This window comes from Triturus cristatus, chromosome 1_2 (assembly GCF_964204655.1).
Source record: "Triturus cristatus chromosome 1_2, aTriCri1.1, whole genome shotgun sequence".
In the NCBI taxonomy this organism is placed as follows: Eukaryota; Metazoa; Chordata; class Amphibia; order Caudata; family Salamandridae; genus Triturus; species Triturus cristatus.
Window position 1 is genome coordinate 343,226,717 of NC_140580.1, and position 13,661 is coordinate 343,240,377.

The following is a 13,661-nucleotide window of genomic DNA, read 5'->3' on the forward strand; positions in this document are numbered from 1 at the left end:
TTCTCAAAATAGGTGGGGCGCTACGCTCCGCTCCTACCCTGAAAGTCTCGGGGGGATCCGTCAAGCGGGGGCTGAGATAAAAGGGGGGTCCCAAAACGCGTTTTTCCCATGCATTTTTCCATAGGACCTTTAGAACGAGCTACAGCCCGAACGGCTGAACAGAATTACTAGAAATTTGGCAGAGAGGTAGTCCCTAGGTCAAGGAAGTGCCTTTTGTAGGTTTGGTGTAAATCTGTTCAGTAGATTCTGAGAAAATAGCCTTTAAATCAATATATATATCTGAGCCCGCTTACGGTACGCTTACCGTACGCTTACGGTAAGCGTACGGTGGCGTGCGCGAGCGCGATTCTGATTGGCTCTTAGATCTTAGTAAACATTCGAATCGGCCGAAACCAGGAAGCGGCGGCCGCCATTTTGTGTATTTCACTCTGAAAAAAAAGAGTGAAAACAAAGAAAGGGGGCAATGAGGAGAGTTACAGACCCCCTAACAATTGTAAGGGGGTCAAAGAAGGACAGAAAAGTACAAAAAAAACATTTATTGATTTTAAAAAAAATCACGGGGTACGCGTACGGTAAGCTCACGGTAAGCGTACGGTAAAAAAAATAAAAATAAATAAATGAAAATCAGATTTAAGAGTTTAGAAATTAGGGAGCTCTAAAAAGAGCTGTTGTGTTTATGGAGTCATTTTTTTAGTGGTACTTACAAGTAAGTACCGATGCAGAGTCTAAGGTTCAAGAGGAAGACTCTGTTCCCTTCATCATTGAAGTGCACACCATCTCCTCTATAAATGTCTTGCATGTCGTAACGCAAGTTGTTGTGGTAAATGGCACCCATACCATAGTCACGGAGGAAAGCAGAAACAGATTTGTTGACGTGCTTTCTTGCTTTGTCAATCTGTGGACAGAAATGATTGGACCAGTTCCATTTTTGCCTTTGGCATATGTTGGAAAACACAAAGGCAGTTTTAGGGAAAAGTGTAAACAGTTGTGCAAAGGTGTCCTTCATAAGCATTTCCAGACCTACCCCAGTCAAAGTGCCTAGGTCATTGCCACCACAGTGCACTATTATGAGGTCAGGGTGTTGGATTTGCATGAAGGATTTCACCAATGGCATCAATTGGTGCCACTTTAACCCTCTCTGACCAATCCATTTAATGTCTACATTTGGCAAAGCAAGGTCTCTCACCATATCTGTTTTCTCTGCAAACTTTTCACTCCAGAAGACATAGCTGTGCCCTACAATCCACACTGTGAACATCTTCAAAGGAGAACTGGATGCACTCAGGAGGTGTCTTTCAGTAGAATGGCAATATGAAAATAAAGACAGTTTGGAAATGGAGGCATACATATTTTTTACAAAACAAAAAGAACTGATTGGCTGTTTCATACCATTCTAGAATAAAAAATAGGCTGTATGTGAAAATTAATAGAAGCATGTTTTGTATTGGTACAAAAAAATGTGTAACCAAAGAACAGTACTATGGATTTGCAGTTAGGTTTGAAAAGTCAAGCACTCTTGCTCTGTGGAATTGAAACATTGTGTGTCGAACTTCTGACCTAACTGCACACAGCAGTGTTCCATGAGCTGTTGCTATGGTAGCAGGCAGAAGTCAAGTTGGGGGAAGGGTACTAGGCAGAAGTCAAGTTGGGGGCAGGGTACTTTTGGAAAAGGGTTGGTTTTCAACCAATAGAAATGTGTCATTACATTTGAAAAAAAGGGGGAAGCACTGAGATTTGAAACTTACATGTATATGTGTGGAAAAATAGAGGGAAAGTTTGCCATTATCTGGTTCTGCTGAGAGGAGAGAGGTGTACAGAACAGAGATCCTGGCTCTGATAATCTGCTGTTTGAGTGACACATTTCTTTCACAACTAACTAAATTTAAAGGTGAGTTTACAGTTTGAGAGGGGATGTATGTGGTAACTTAAGAAATGAATAATAGAAATGGGAATTGTTTTTGTTGTAGTTACACATGGTGGATTCATAATGTGTCAGTCTGTAAAAGTGAGTTTCACTTGCGCCGAAAAAAAAAGAGCAGTAAGTGTGCTTTCAAATTGGCAAATAAATTTCGTTTTGGCACTTATGTGAAAACATGACTCTGTGTGCATAGAAGAATTATAGGCAGAAATGTATTGCGTCTTGCTCTGGTGATTTCACAGTTGCAGTAGATGGAAAAGAGGAGCGAATTTTTGGGGGAAGAAGCAGAGGCTTAGCACACACCCATGTGCTTGCCATGTATAGTCATGCACAGTAATTAGAAGCGAGTGGGGTTTTCAGGTTTAAGTCTGTAATGCAAATACATTCAGCATCACTAAGGCTGGTTGCCCCTGCTGGAGTGTAGGCAGTCACAGAGAATACACACGGTGGTGGTCTGAAAAAAAAAACAGCTTGGACATGTGCATTTAAATAAATTTAAAAAAAAGGTTTCAGAATGTGTCAGTCTGTAAAAGTGATTTCAAAGTGTAAAAAGAGATTTTCACTTGGCCCGAAAAAAAAAGAGCAGTAAGTGTGCTTTCAAATTGGCAAAGAAATTTCGTTTTGGCACTTATGTGAACACATGACTCTGTGTGCATAGAAGAATTATAGGCAGAAATTTATTGCGTCTTGCTCTGGTGATTTCACAGTTGCAGTAGATGGAAAAGAGGAGCGAATTTTTGGGGGAAGAAGCAGAGGCTTAGCACACACCCATGTGCTTGCCATGTATAGTCATGCACAGTAATTAGAAGCGAGTGGGGTTTTCAGGTTTAAGTCTGTAATGCAAATACATTCAGCATCACTAAGGCTGGTTGCCCCTGCTGGAGTGTAGGCAGTCACAGAGAATACACACGGTGGTGGTCTGAAAAAAAAACAGCTTGGACATGTGCATTTAAATAAATTTTAAAAAAAGGTTTCAGAATGTGTCAGTCTGTAAAAGTGATTTCAAAGTGTAAAAAGAGATTTTCACTTGGCCCGAAAAAAAAAGGAGCAGTAAGTGTGCTTTCAAATTGGCAAAGAAATTTCGTTTTGGCACTTATGTGAAAACATGACTCTGTGTGCATAGAAGAATTATAGGCAGAAATGTATTGCGTCTTGCTCTGGTGATTTCACAGTTGCAGTAGATGGAAAAGAGGAGCGAATTTTTGGGGGAAGAAGCAGAGGCTTAGCACACACCCATGTGCTTGCCATGTATAGTCATGCACAGTAATTAGAAGCGAGTGGGGTTTTCAGGTTTAAGTCTGTAATGCAAATACATTCAGCATCACTAAGGCTGGTTGCCCCTGCTGGAGTGTAGGCAGTCACAGAGAATACACACGGTGGTGGTCTGAAAAAAAAACAGCTTGGACATGTGCATTTAAATAAATTTAAAAAAAAGGTTTCAGAATGTGTCAGTCTGTAAAAGTGATTTCAAAGTGTAAAAAGAGATTTTCACTTGGCCCGAAAAAAAAAGAGCAGTAAGTGTGCTTTCAAATTGGCAAAGAAATTTCGTTTTGGCACTTATGTGAAAACATGACTCTGTGTGCATAGAAGAATTATAGGCAGAAATTTATTGCGTCTTGCTCTGGTGATTTCACAGTTGCAGTAGATGGAAAAGAGGAGCGAATTTTTGGGGGAAGAAGCAGAGGCTTAGCACACACCCATGTGCTTGCCATGTATAGTCATGCACAGTAATTAGAAGCGAGTGGGGTTTTCAGGTTTAAGTCTGTAATGCAAATACATTCAGCATCACTAAGGCTGGTTGCTCCTGCTGGAGTGTAGGCAGTCACAGAGAATACACACGGTGGTGGTCTGAAAAAAAAACAGCTTGGACATGTGCATTTAAATAAATTTAAAAAAAAGGTTTCAGAATGTGTCAGTCTGTAAAAGTGATTTCAAAGTGTAAAAAGAGATTTTTACTTGGCCCAAAAAAAAAAGAGCAGTAAGTGTGCTTTCGATTTGGCAACGAAATTTCGTTTTGGCACTAATGTGAAAACATGACTCTGTGTCCATAGAAGAATTATAGGCAGAAATGTATTGCGTCTTGCTCTGGTGATTTCACAGTTGCAGTAGATGGAAAAGAGGAGCGAATTTTTGGGGGAAGAAGCAGAGGCTTAGCACACACCCATGTGCTTGCCATGTATAGTCATGCACAGTAATTAGAAGCGAGTGGGGTTTTCAGGTTTAAGTCTGTAATGCAAATACATTCAGCATCACTAAGGCTGGTTGCTCCTGCTGGAGTGTAGGCAGTCACAGAGAATACACACGGTGGTGGTCTGAAAAAAAAACAGCTTGGACATGTGCATTTAAATAAATTTAAAAAAAAGGTTTCAGAATGTGTCAGTCTGTAAAAGTGATTTCAAAGTGTAAAAAGAGATTTTCACTTGGCCCAAAAAAAAAAGAGCAGTAAGTGTGCTTTCAAATTGGCAAAGAAATTTCGTTTTGGCACTTATGTGAAAACATGACTCTGTGTGCATAGAAGAATTATAGGCAGAAATTTATTGCGTCTTGCTCTGGTGATTTCACAGTTGCAGTAGATGGAAAAGAGGAGCGAATTTTTGGGGGAAGAAGCAGAGGCTTAGCACACACCCATGTGCTTGCCATGTATAGTCATGCACAGTAATTAGAAGCGAGTGGGGTTTTCAGGTTTAAGTCTGTAATGCAAATACATTCAGCATCACTAAGGCTGGTTGCCCCTGCTGGAGTGTAGGCAGTCACAGAGAATACACACGGTGGTGGTCTGAAAAAAAAACAGCTTGGACATGTGCATTTAAATAAATTTAAAAAAAAGGTTTCAGAATGTGTCAGTCTGTAAAAGTGATTTCAAAGTGTAAAAAGAGATTTTCACTTGGCCCGAAAAAAAAAGAGCAGTAAGTGTGCTTTCAAATTGGCAAAGAAATTTCGTTTTGGCACTAATGTGAACACATGACTCTGTGTGCATAGAAGAATTATAGGCAGAAATTTATTGCGTCTTGCTCTGGTGATTTCACAGTTGCAGTAGAAGGAAAAGAGGAGCGAATTTTTGGGGGAAGAAGCAGAGGCTTAGCACACACCCATGTGCTTGCCATGTATAGTCATGCACAGTAATTAGAAGCGAGTGGGGTTTTCAGGTTTAAGTCTGTAATGCAAATATATTCAGCATCACTAAGGCTGGTGGCCCCTGCTGGAGTGTAGGCAGTCACAGAGAATACACACGGTGGTGATCTGAAAAAAAAAAAAAGCTTGGACATGTGCATTTAAATAAATTTTAAAAAAAGAGCAGTTTGTGTGCATTGAAAATGGCAAAGAAATTTCGTTTTGTGACTATTGTGAAAAGAAATGTAGTAATATATTTAAATACAATAAAGGATTTTTTTTTTAGTTTTTTTCAGGTATTGCTGAAGAACAGTGAACAAAATTTAAGATGCCTACAAAATCTCGAGTTCAAAAAACGCTAAAAAAAAAACTATATTTGAGGACAACTGGAGGACCAAAGTTAGTAGAAGATGCTGATGTTGGGAAAAAGAAAAAATCTTCTGGTAAGCAAAAAAGACAATTCCTAAACAAAATATTGAAAACAAACAAAAATGTACAAAATGTCTGTTCTCGGAAAAATGTAACAAAACCTACAGAACAGCAAAAAATTGAGGATTTAGTTAATGCAAATATACCTTCTGCAATTGAAAAGTTTAACATAAACAGAAAAACAGCATTTAAAGAGATACGTAGAAAAATGTTTCAGAGAAGAGTTATGTCCAATTTGATAAAGGATATAAAGAAATATAAGCAGAAGGCTAAATATTATAAGAGAAAAAAAGAAATTGAAGCCATTGCAGCAAAAGCATTAGAATTAAAAAGGAAACTATTCATATTAATTTTGAATAGGATGCGTACATTAGATAAAATGGTTAATGTACTGAAATCACAAAGCAAAAGCAAAAGAGTAGTGAACAGAACAAACTTTTGTAAAGTGTTTTTAGGAAAGTGGATGCATAGTTCAAGTAGTGAACCTTTTTTTAATGAAGAAAGCTATTTTCAAAGCAATAGTTTGCTGCATGCAGTTGACACCAGAGGTCGTTCATACGAAGTAAAAAATGGTTGCATAATGGAGAAGGAGATAATGGTTCCAAGAGATGAGGTACAAGTGATGGCAGATGAGGCAATGGGGAGACGTCCTAAAGCCCCAGTGTACACTTGGAATTGTAGTAGTATTTGCACTGTGCGTCAGGAATCTATTGACAGATTTCGAGAGTTTCTAAGAGAATATAGTAAAAAAAGTGTAAAACAAAAGATTAAGGTGCTTCAAAGTCTGGATCCATGCAGAGTGAGAGAGAATACTGGTTTGCAGGGTCATTCTCTTGCTTGTCTATCTAGAAAAGTGTGCAATAGTGTTTTCCATCATTTTAGGATGCTGGCTGTTCATCATACTGAAATGAGAAAGTTTGTGAGACGGTTGTATTTTGCCAAAAGTCCAGCAATAAAGTTAAATGAATTGAATAGGGCTCTGTTCCGAGGAACGGTATCAGATGTAGAGAAGGTTGTTGATGAAATTCAGTTTTGTTACTTTGGTCCTGAACAAAACAGTGCAGAGAAGGACACAATAAATGAGGCAGAAGTGGAAGAGAATGTAGAACCCTCTGTAAGTAACACATTTAATGATCACATAACAAAATTTGCAATAGTCTCTAATGAAAGACCAAATGTTACTTGTATTTGTTGCCGCAGAACTCATTATAGAAAACAAACTAGGAATGTTGATCTCTACAGAAAGAGTGAAAATGAAGATAATTATAAGTGGATGGATTTTGCCACATATATATTTCTTGAAAATTGTTTTGAATTGGGTGAAGATCAGCGTATTTGCAAATACTGCTACAACAAGTTAGAGGAAAATAGAATGCCGACCAGAGCTGTACATAATAATTTAGAATTGGATGCTATTCCTGCTGAACTTTCTGAATTAAATACATATGAGTCTATACTCATTCAATGTGTTCATCCGTTCCAGACCATAGTACGTATGGAGCCCAAAACTGGTAAATTACCTCCTTCAGATTTACTGAGAGGTTTAAAAGGTAGAGTGGTGTATTTGCCCTTGGATTTGAAAAAAAATATGGAAACTATTGATGCAGATACTTTGGAAACTGAACCATTAATTATTCTGGTTAATGGTGTCCCTACAAAGAATAAGAAGATTTGGCAGGAGCTGGTAGATGTGCGGAAAGTACAAAGAGCAAATTTGTATTTGAAAAAAAATAACAAATGGTATGAATCAATTTATATAGAAGAAGAAGAAGAAGAAGAAGATTTACAAGGAGACACAGAAACACCAACTGGACAAATTGAAAAAGTGGACAAGTCAAAGGAAGAAGAAATTTATGAACATTTTAGCATACATCCTCTCCATTCGAAAGAAGTTATGGGAGACAATATTGATCTCTTTCAGATGAAGAAAGCAAAAGGAAATCCTGTGAGTGTATGGGAGGAGAGCTTGGAAGCTCGATGTTTTCCCCAGCTGTTTCCTAAAGGAAAAGGAGGACGATACGATGAACGTCCGGAACAGATTCCAGCTTCTGAGTATCGGACTACAAGACTATATGCTGAAGATCCCAGATTTCGACAAAGTATCCCTTATTTGTTCCATCTTTTATTTGAAAGCGACTTGTCTGCACTGTCTTATGCAGTAAATCACATTTTAAAAAGTGGAGTACATTTACAAAATGTGTCTGCTAAGGATTTTATGGAGAAAGTGCAGCACCGAGATGATCATTTGGAAACACAACTGATCAATCTGATGGCTTGTCAGCGTGGGACAAATGAATATTGGTACCGACGCCATGGTGAACTAAAATGCATGTTACGCAACTTAGGAACACCAACATGGTTCCTTACCCTAAGCTGCGCCGAGTACGCTTGGGATGATTTACTGGATTTTCTACGAGAGGCCAATTCAAACATTGAAAACATCGAATACAAGACAGCAGGAGAACTGTGCTCATTGGATCCGGTTAATGTTTGCAGATATTTCAATCATAGATTTGAGGCTATGATGTCCTTCATCTGCAATAAAAAAAATCCACCCCTTGGAGAAGTAGTGGATTTCTTTTGGAGAAAAGAGTACCAGGCAAGAGGTGCTCCTCATATTCATATGCTGCTGTGGATCAAGGATGCCCCAAAGTTTGGAACAGATACTGATGAAGCAGTGTTATCTTACATTGAAGAATATGCAACATGTGCTATACCTAAAAACACAGAAGAGAACAAGTTAAAGGAGCAAGTTCTACGTTTCCAAAGTCATCGGTGTGGAAAATACTGTCGACGGAAATACAAGAGCAAAGAAAAATACTACACTAAATGTCGATTTGGATTTCCTAGACCTGTTCTTACAAATGGAAGAGTCAACAGTTTTATGTCAGCTGTGAGACATACTATCACAAGAAAATCACCTAAGAATACCTACAACCTTAAAAGAAAAGAAGAATCAAAAAATATAAATGACTACAACCCAGTCATTTTATCCATGTGGAACGCTAACATGGATATACAGTATGTTGCTGACAATTCCATTGCTGTTGCTCGATATGTAACGTCTTACATTACGAAATCAGAAAAAACAGAATTGAAGGAAATGTGGGAAGAGATTTCTCACGAGAAGACTGTCAGTAAGAAGCTGTACAGTTTTAGTTTGAAGATGTTATCGCATCGAGAAATTGGATCCTACGAATGTTCAGATAGGTTATCTTCTGCAAGTCTCTACTCGAAGTCAAGAAGAATAATTTGGGCAAGTTTAGGCCTTGCAGCAATGAGAAATCGGGTACTGAAATCTGTTGGAGAAATTGAATATTTGGCCGAGAATGACCCAGAAAGTACAGACATATTGAAAACAAACATGTTGGACACATATTATCCCAAGAGAAGTCATCATCTGGAGAACATGTGTCTCTATGAAGTGCTGCAGAACTACATTTATTCACGGAAAGCTGCAGAAGACATCAACAGTGGAAAATATAAAGTTGTTGGTGAAGAAGGATGTTTGGTGAAGCAAACCAAAGGAAGTTTGATAAATCACCGGAAGCTGAGTTGCGACACTACCGACAAGAAAGAATTTTACTACTTGGCTCTTTTACAGTTGTTTAAACCATGGCGTACAGAGGATGAACTACTGGGAGAATTCCAGAGCTATGAAGATTCTTTTAATGCTTGCAAAGACAGCATACAATGCAGTACATTCTCAACTTATCTGCAAATGTTAAATGAAGAAATTGAACAGGAAACTACAATTGCAGCAGAAATAGCTAGAGACAGTTCTCAGGACAGCCAAAGTTCAGGAACACACAGTCAAGATCCCCTAGGACAACCAATCGTTGAAAATGAAGCATCAATAGCCATGAATGAAGTGGAAACGGCTATGAATCAAGCTCAAGAAGAATTTATAGACTTAGAAAATTTGGAAAGACAACTGAATCAAGAGCAGCAACAAATTTATGAAGAGATCAAAAACAAAATTGATCACGGATTTCTACATATCAAAAAAGAGTGCTCATGCACATCATTTCATCCAATCAGGATGTATGTAAGCGGACAAGCTGGCACTGGAAAAAGTTTCCTAATTAAAGTCATCAGAAGCTACCTAAAGCAAAAAACGGATTCTACTTTGTCTTGTGTGGTTACTGCTCCAACTGGGTTAGCAGCATATAACATAAAAGGAATCACCTTACATCGTTTGCTAATGTTACCAGTGGAGCATGAGAACAAAATACAATTCAACAAGCTAACTGGAGAAGCATCCTTGGAAGTTTCACGAGTATTGAAGAAGATGCAAGTTCTCATTATTGATGAGGTGAGCATGGTATCAAACTTAATGCTTGCCTTTGTGCATTTAAGAATGCAGCAAATTTTGAAGACAGACTATGACGTGTTATTTGGTGGAAAACACGTCATAGTTTTTGGGGATCTTTTGCAACTTACTCCAGTTAAAGGACAACCAGTGTTTAATACTGTGACACATGAAGACACGAAGAAGTCATTGGGAAGCATTGGAAATACAAATATTTGGTCCTTCTTTGAGTACAAGGAACTTACAACTAATATGAGGCAAGCAAACGATGAAGAATATGGAAGTATTCTGAAAGATATCAGGATTGGACTACTCACAGATGTTGGGAAAAAAGCATTACAGAGTCGGCTGCTACATAATTTATTTCCAAAGGAAGAAATAGTTGCAGAGAAAATATACAAGAATATTGCAGAAAACAAAAGTGTCATCTGCTTAATGCCAACTCTACGTGAATGCTCAATATTTAATGAGGAGCTTTTGAAATTGGAAAAGGAAGACATCAGGAAATTGGAAGCAGTGGACAAAATTGAGGATGGAAGAATTACAGTCACAGTAACAGGCAAACTGAAAAATAAATTGGACTCACTAGAGAAGAACATCTCCAAAACAGCAGGATTAGAAAAAAATCTTTATGTTTGCATGAACTGTAGAGTGTTTTTAAGGAGAAATTTGGATGTTGAGAAAGGCTTAGTGAATGGAGCGATGGGAAGAGTTGTGGGTTTTATTAATTATCAGAAAAAAGAAGGAATTGAATGTTTACAGATAAAATTTGATCAGATAGAGGAAGTTAAAGACATTTGTCGTTGTTCAGTTCGTTTCATGCTTGTGAAAGACTTATATGTACGTAGGAAGCAGTTTCCGTTTTCACTAGCATATGCTGTAACTATCCACAAGTCTCAAGGATTGACTGTAGATTGTGCATTTGTGAACATTGGTTCAACTGTGTTCAAAGAAGGTATGGCATATGTAGCTTTGTCACGAGTCAAAACATTATCAGGTTTATTCATGATAGACTTTGATGACTCAAAAGTTAGTGCTGATACAAACTGTGTAAAGGAGTATAATAGATTAAGAAGAAGCTATGCTCCTCATTTAGGTCAGTATCCTGTGTTGGAGAAACGTGTAGTTTCTCGTAAAAGGAGAAATGAGAATATCTGTAATGAAGATGTAGAGAAGAGGAAAAAAAAGAGGAGTGATGTAATTGCAAGCAAAAAGAATAAGGAAAATGAAGAACAGGTTGTAGGATGTCATTTTGAAAATAGCTCTGGTGTCAACTGCTACGCTAATGTAGTGCTGAATGTTGCATTTTATCTGGAAAGTTTGCAAGAGCAGATAATAGTAAATCAGGGAAAAAGATTCTGTTCAGAGCTCAGTCTCCTTTTTCAAAAGCTGAGTAAAGATAAAACTCAAATAGAAAGTGCTACTGAAATTAGAAAACTTTTAGATGTATGTTCAGGACGAACACAGTTTTCTCAAAATGAACAGCAAGATGCACACGAATTTTTGATGTATTTTCTTCAGGTAGTGGAAGAAGAAGGAGTTCCCATTGACATTTTTTTTGGTCTCTCTTATAAATGGGAACATAGTTGTGATAATTGTTATAATATATGTGGCTCTATTGTTGATAATGAAAGGTTTATTTATTTGACATTGCCAGAGAGTAAAACAGTCACTTTTGCAAAATTAGTTAAAGATGCTAATCATAGCATGAAATGTGGTGAGTGTAATTCTGACATGTTTTCAACATTAATTTTAAGGGAATACGGACAGTATGTAATTTTAATGATGCAACGATGTAGAGCTGATGGATCAAAATTGGATACTTTAATAAAGAAGTTTACAGGACAGCAATTATCAATTTCAGGAAAAACTTTTGTAACTGTTGCAATAATTTTCCATGATGGACCTACTGTTACTTCTGGACATTACACAGTTTATCTAAAATGTGAAAAAGGCTGGACACTGTGTAATGATTCCAAATTGATTTTCAAACAACGTTTGCCTTTTGATTTAGCAAATTCCTATCTAATCTTCCTGAAACCTAAATTTTAGAGAGATTTGGCAAGATCTGGACAAAATAATTTTACCATTTTACTGGATTACCATTGCAATTTTGTAGAAAAAAGATTTTTAAAATTATCATTTGGCCTAAAGGAAAGATAACCAATTGTAATGTGGACTTTTTTAAATTTTAATGCAATTTTCAAAAACCAATAATTTAGAGATAATCGGTAACTTCTGCACATTTTAATTTATGGAATGCTATTGGACTGCCATTGGAAATTTTTTCAAAAATGATTTAAAAAATTACTATTTGGCCATGTGGAAAAGTAAGCAATTCTATTGTGGACTAAATAAATTATTCAAAAAATTTTCGTGAACCAAAATGTTACAGAGAATTGGTGAGATCTGGACAGATTAAACTTTAGAATTTTAATGGTTTTCCCTTGGAAATTTATTCCAGGAAAAAAAAAAAAATACTATTTGGCCTAAAGGAAATAAAATCAGATGTATTTTGGAGTTATTTGAGATATAATATTGTGATTATACTTCTGAAACAAACATATCAGACGGTATTTTAAAGAAAAAAGTATTGTTTTTAGATGATATTTTTTTAGAATAATATGCATTTCTGTAATGATAAGTTTAAGTGAGAAGACATTCTGGGCTTTTTTAATACAATCTTTGTGATTGTTAATTTTTTTTGCCCGCTGTAAAATGATGAATGCAATTGCTTTCACAATTAATAGTGAAATGCAATATATTCTGAAAACAGCAAAAATAAGGCAAAAATATTTTTTTTTAAAAAATGTAAATATGTGTATTGTATTATAAAATGGATAAAAAATATTAATACTTTTTTCTTTATTTTCAGATCGATATAGAAAATTTTCGGAAACTACAACCATTTTAAAAACTATTTTTAAAAAAAACAAATGAATAAATATTTTTTTGAGTGAGTATGGTAAGTTAAAAATAAAAATTGTAGTCTCTCAAGGACTTTGTAATGAGATAAATGATTTTTAGTGTTTTTTTTAAAAAAATAAAAAAAAGGTACGCTTACCGTACGCGTACGGTAAAAAAAAAAAAAAAAGTTTTTAAAAAAAAAGAAAAAAAAAGATGAAAGATAAGGTTGGCTCTTAAAAGAACCGTTGTGTTCATGCAGGGACAGAGGAAAGAAAGATTGGGAATATTAGACGGTACGACAAGTGTGCTGATCTATTTTACTGTTCACCAGGGAAACACTGGTCTCCCTATAAGTAATTAGATCGTGACAAGTGGCGCACCGTACTTCAACCCTCGCAAACCGAGGGTTAATTTCCAGAGGGCCAGCAAAAGGAGATTCTCCCCCCACAGATGAAGGGCTCACCTGACCTGCAGAAGAAGGAGTCTGCCCTGCAGATGATGGTCCAGGCTGAGCTGCTGTGGATGTACTGGCTCGTCTTTCTGAAGAGTTACCTCCAAAAAGATGACCATGTGTCCTTCTGTGTACTTCCTGGAGGTGTCTCTTCATGGTGTGATTCCCAAAGGAATACTTCCTGTTAGGATTACCTCTAGAAAGTACACGCTTACACAGCTTGCAAGTAACTAAGGGTGCATTCACCTTTTGCTGGCCTTCTGGAAAAGTAAAATACTCCCAAACGTAAGAAGGCTTTACTTTCCTCGCTCTCTGCCTCAAGACAGTGCTGCTGGTGCTAGCCTCACTCTCAGAAGAGCTCTGCTGTTCTGCCATCGTATCCCAAAGACAAACCAGCTCCTTCTCCCAAGGGATCACAAGCAGAAATGAGGGGAATGGGTGTGGTGTAGGAGAGTTCTAGAACTGAAAGTAGTTTCAACCAATCAAAAGTTGTGTTTCAAGATCACATGACCTACCGTACGCTTACGGTACGC

At 37.2% G+C, this 13,661-nt stretch overlaps 2 protein-coding genes across 2 annotated transcripts in view; both read left to right on the forward strand.

Annotated features, from left to right (window-relative positions):
• Positions 1-13,661, forward strand: part of LOC146867294 (basic phospholipase A2-like) — a 199,592-nt gene that overhangs the window by 122,085 nt on the left and 63,846 nt on the right. The window lies entirely within an intron of this gene.
• Positions 561-12,229, forward strand: LOC146867295 (uncharacterized). Its single transcript, XM_085604057.1, has 2 exons — positions 561-1,888; positions 5,316-12,229. The coding sequence occupies exon 2, from the start codon at positions 5,358-5,360 to the stop codon at positions 11,820-11,822; it is 6,465 nt and encodes a 2,154-aa protein (XP_085460183.1). The 5' UTR covers positions 561-1,888; positions 5,316-5,357; the 3' UTR covers positions 11,823-12,229.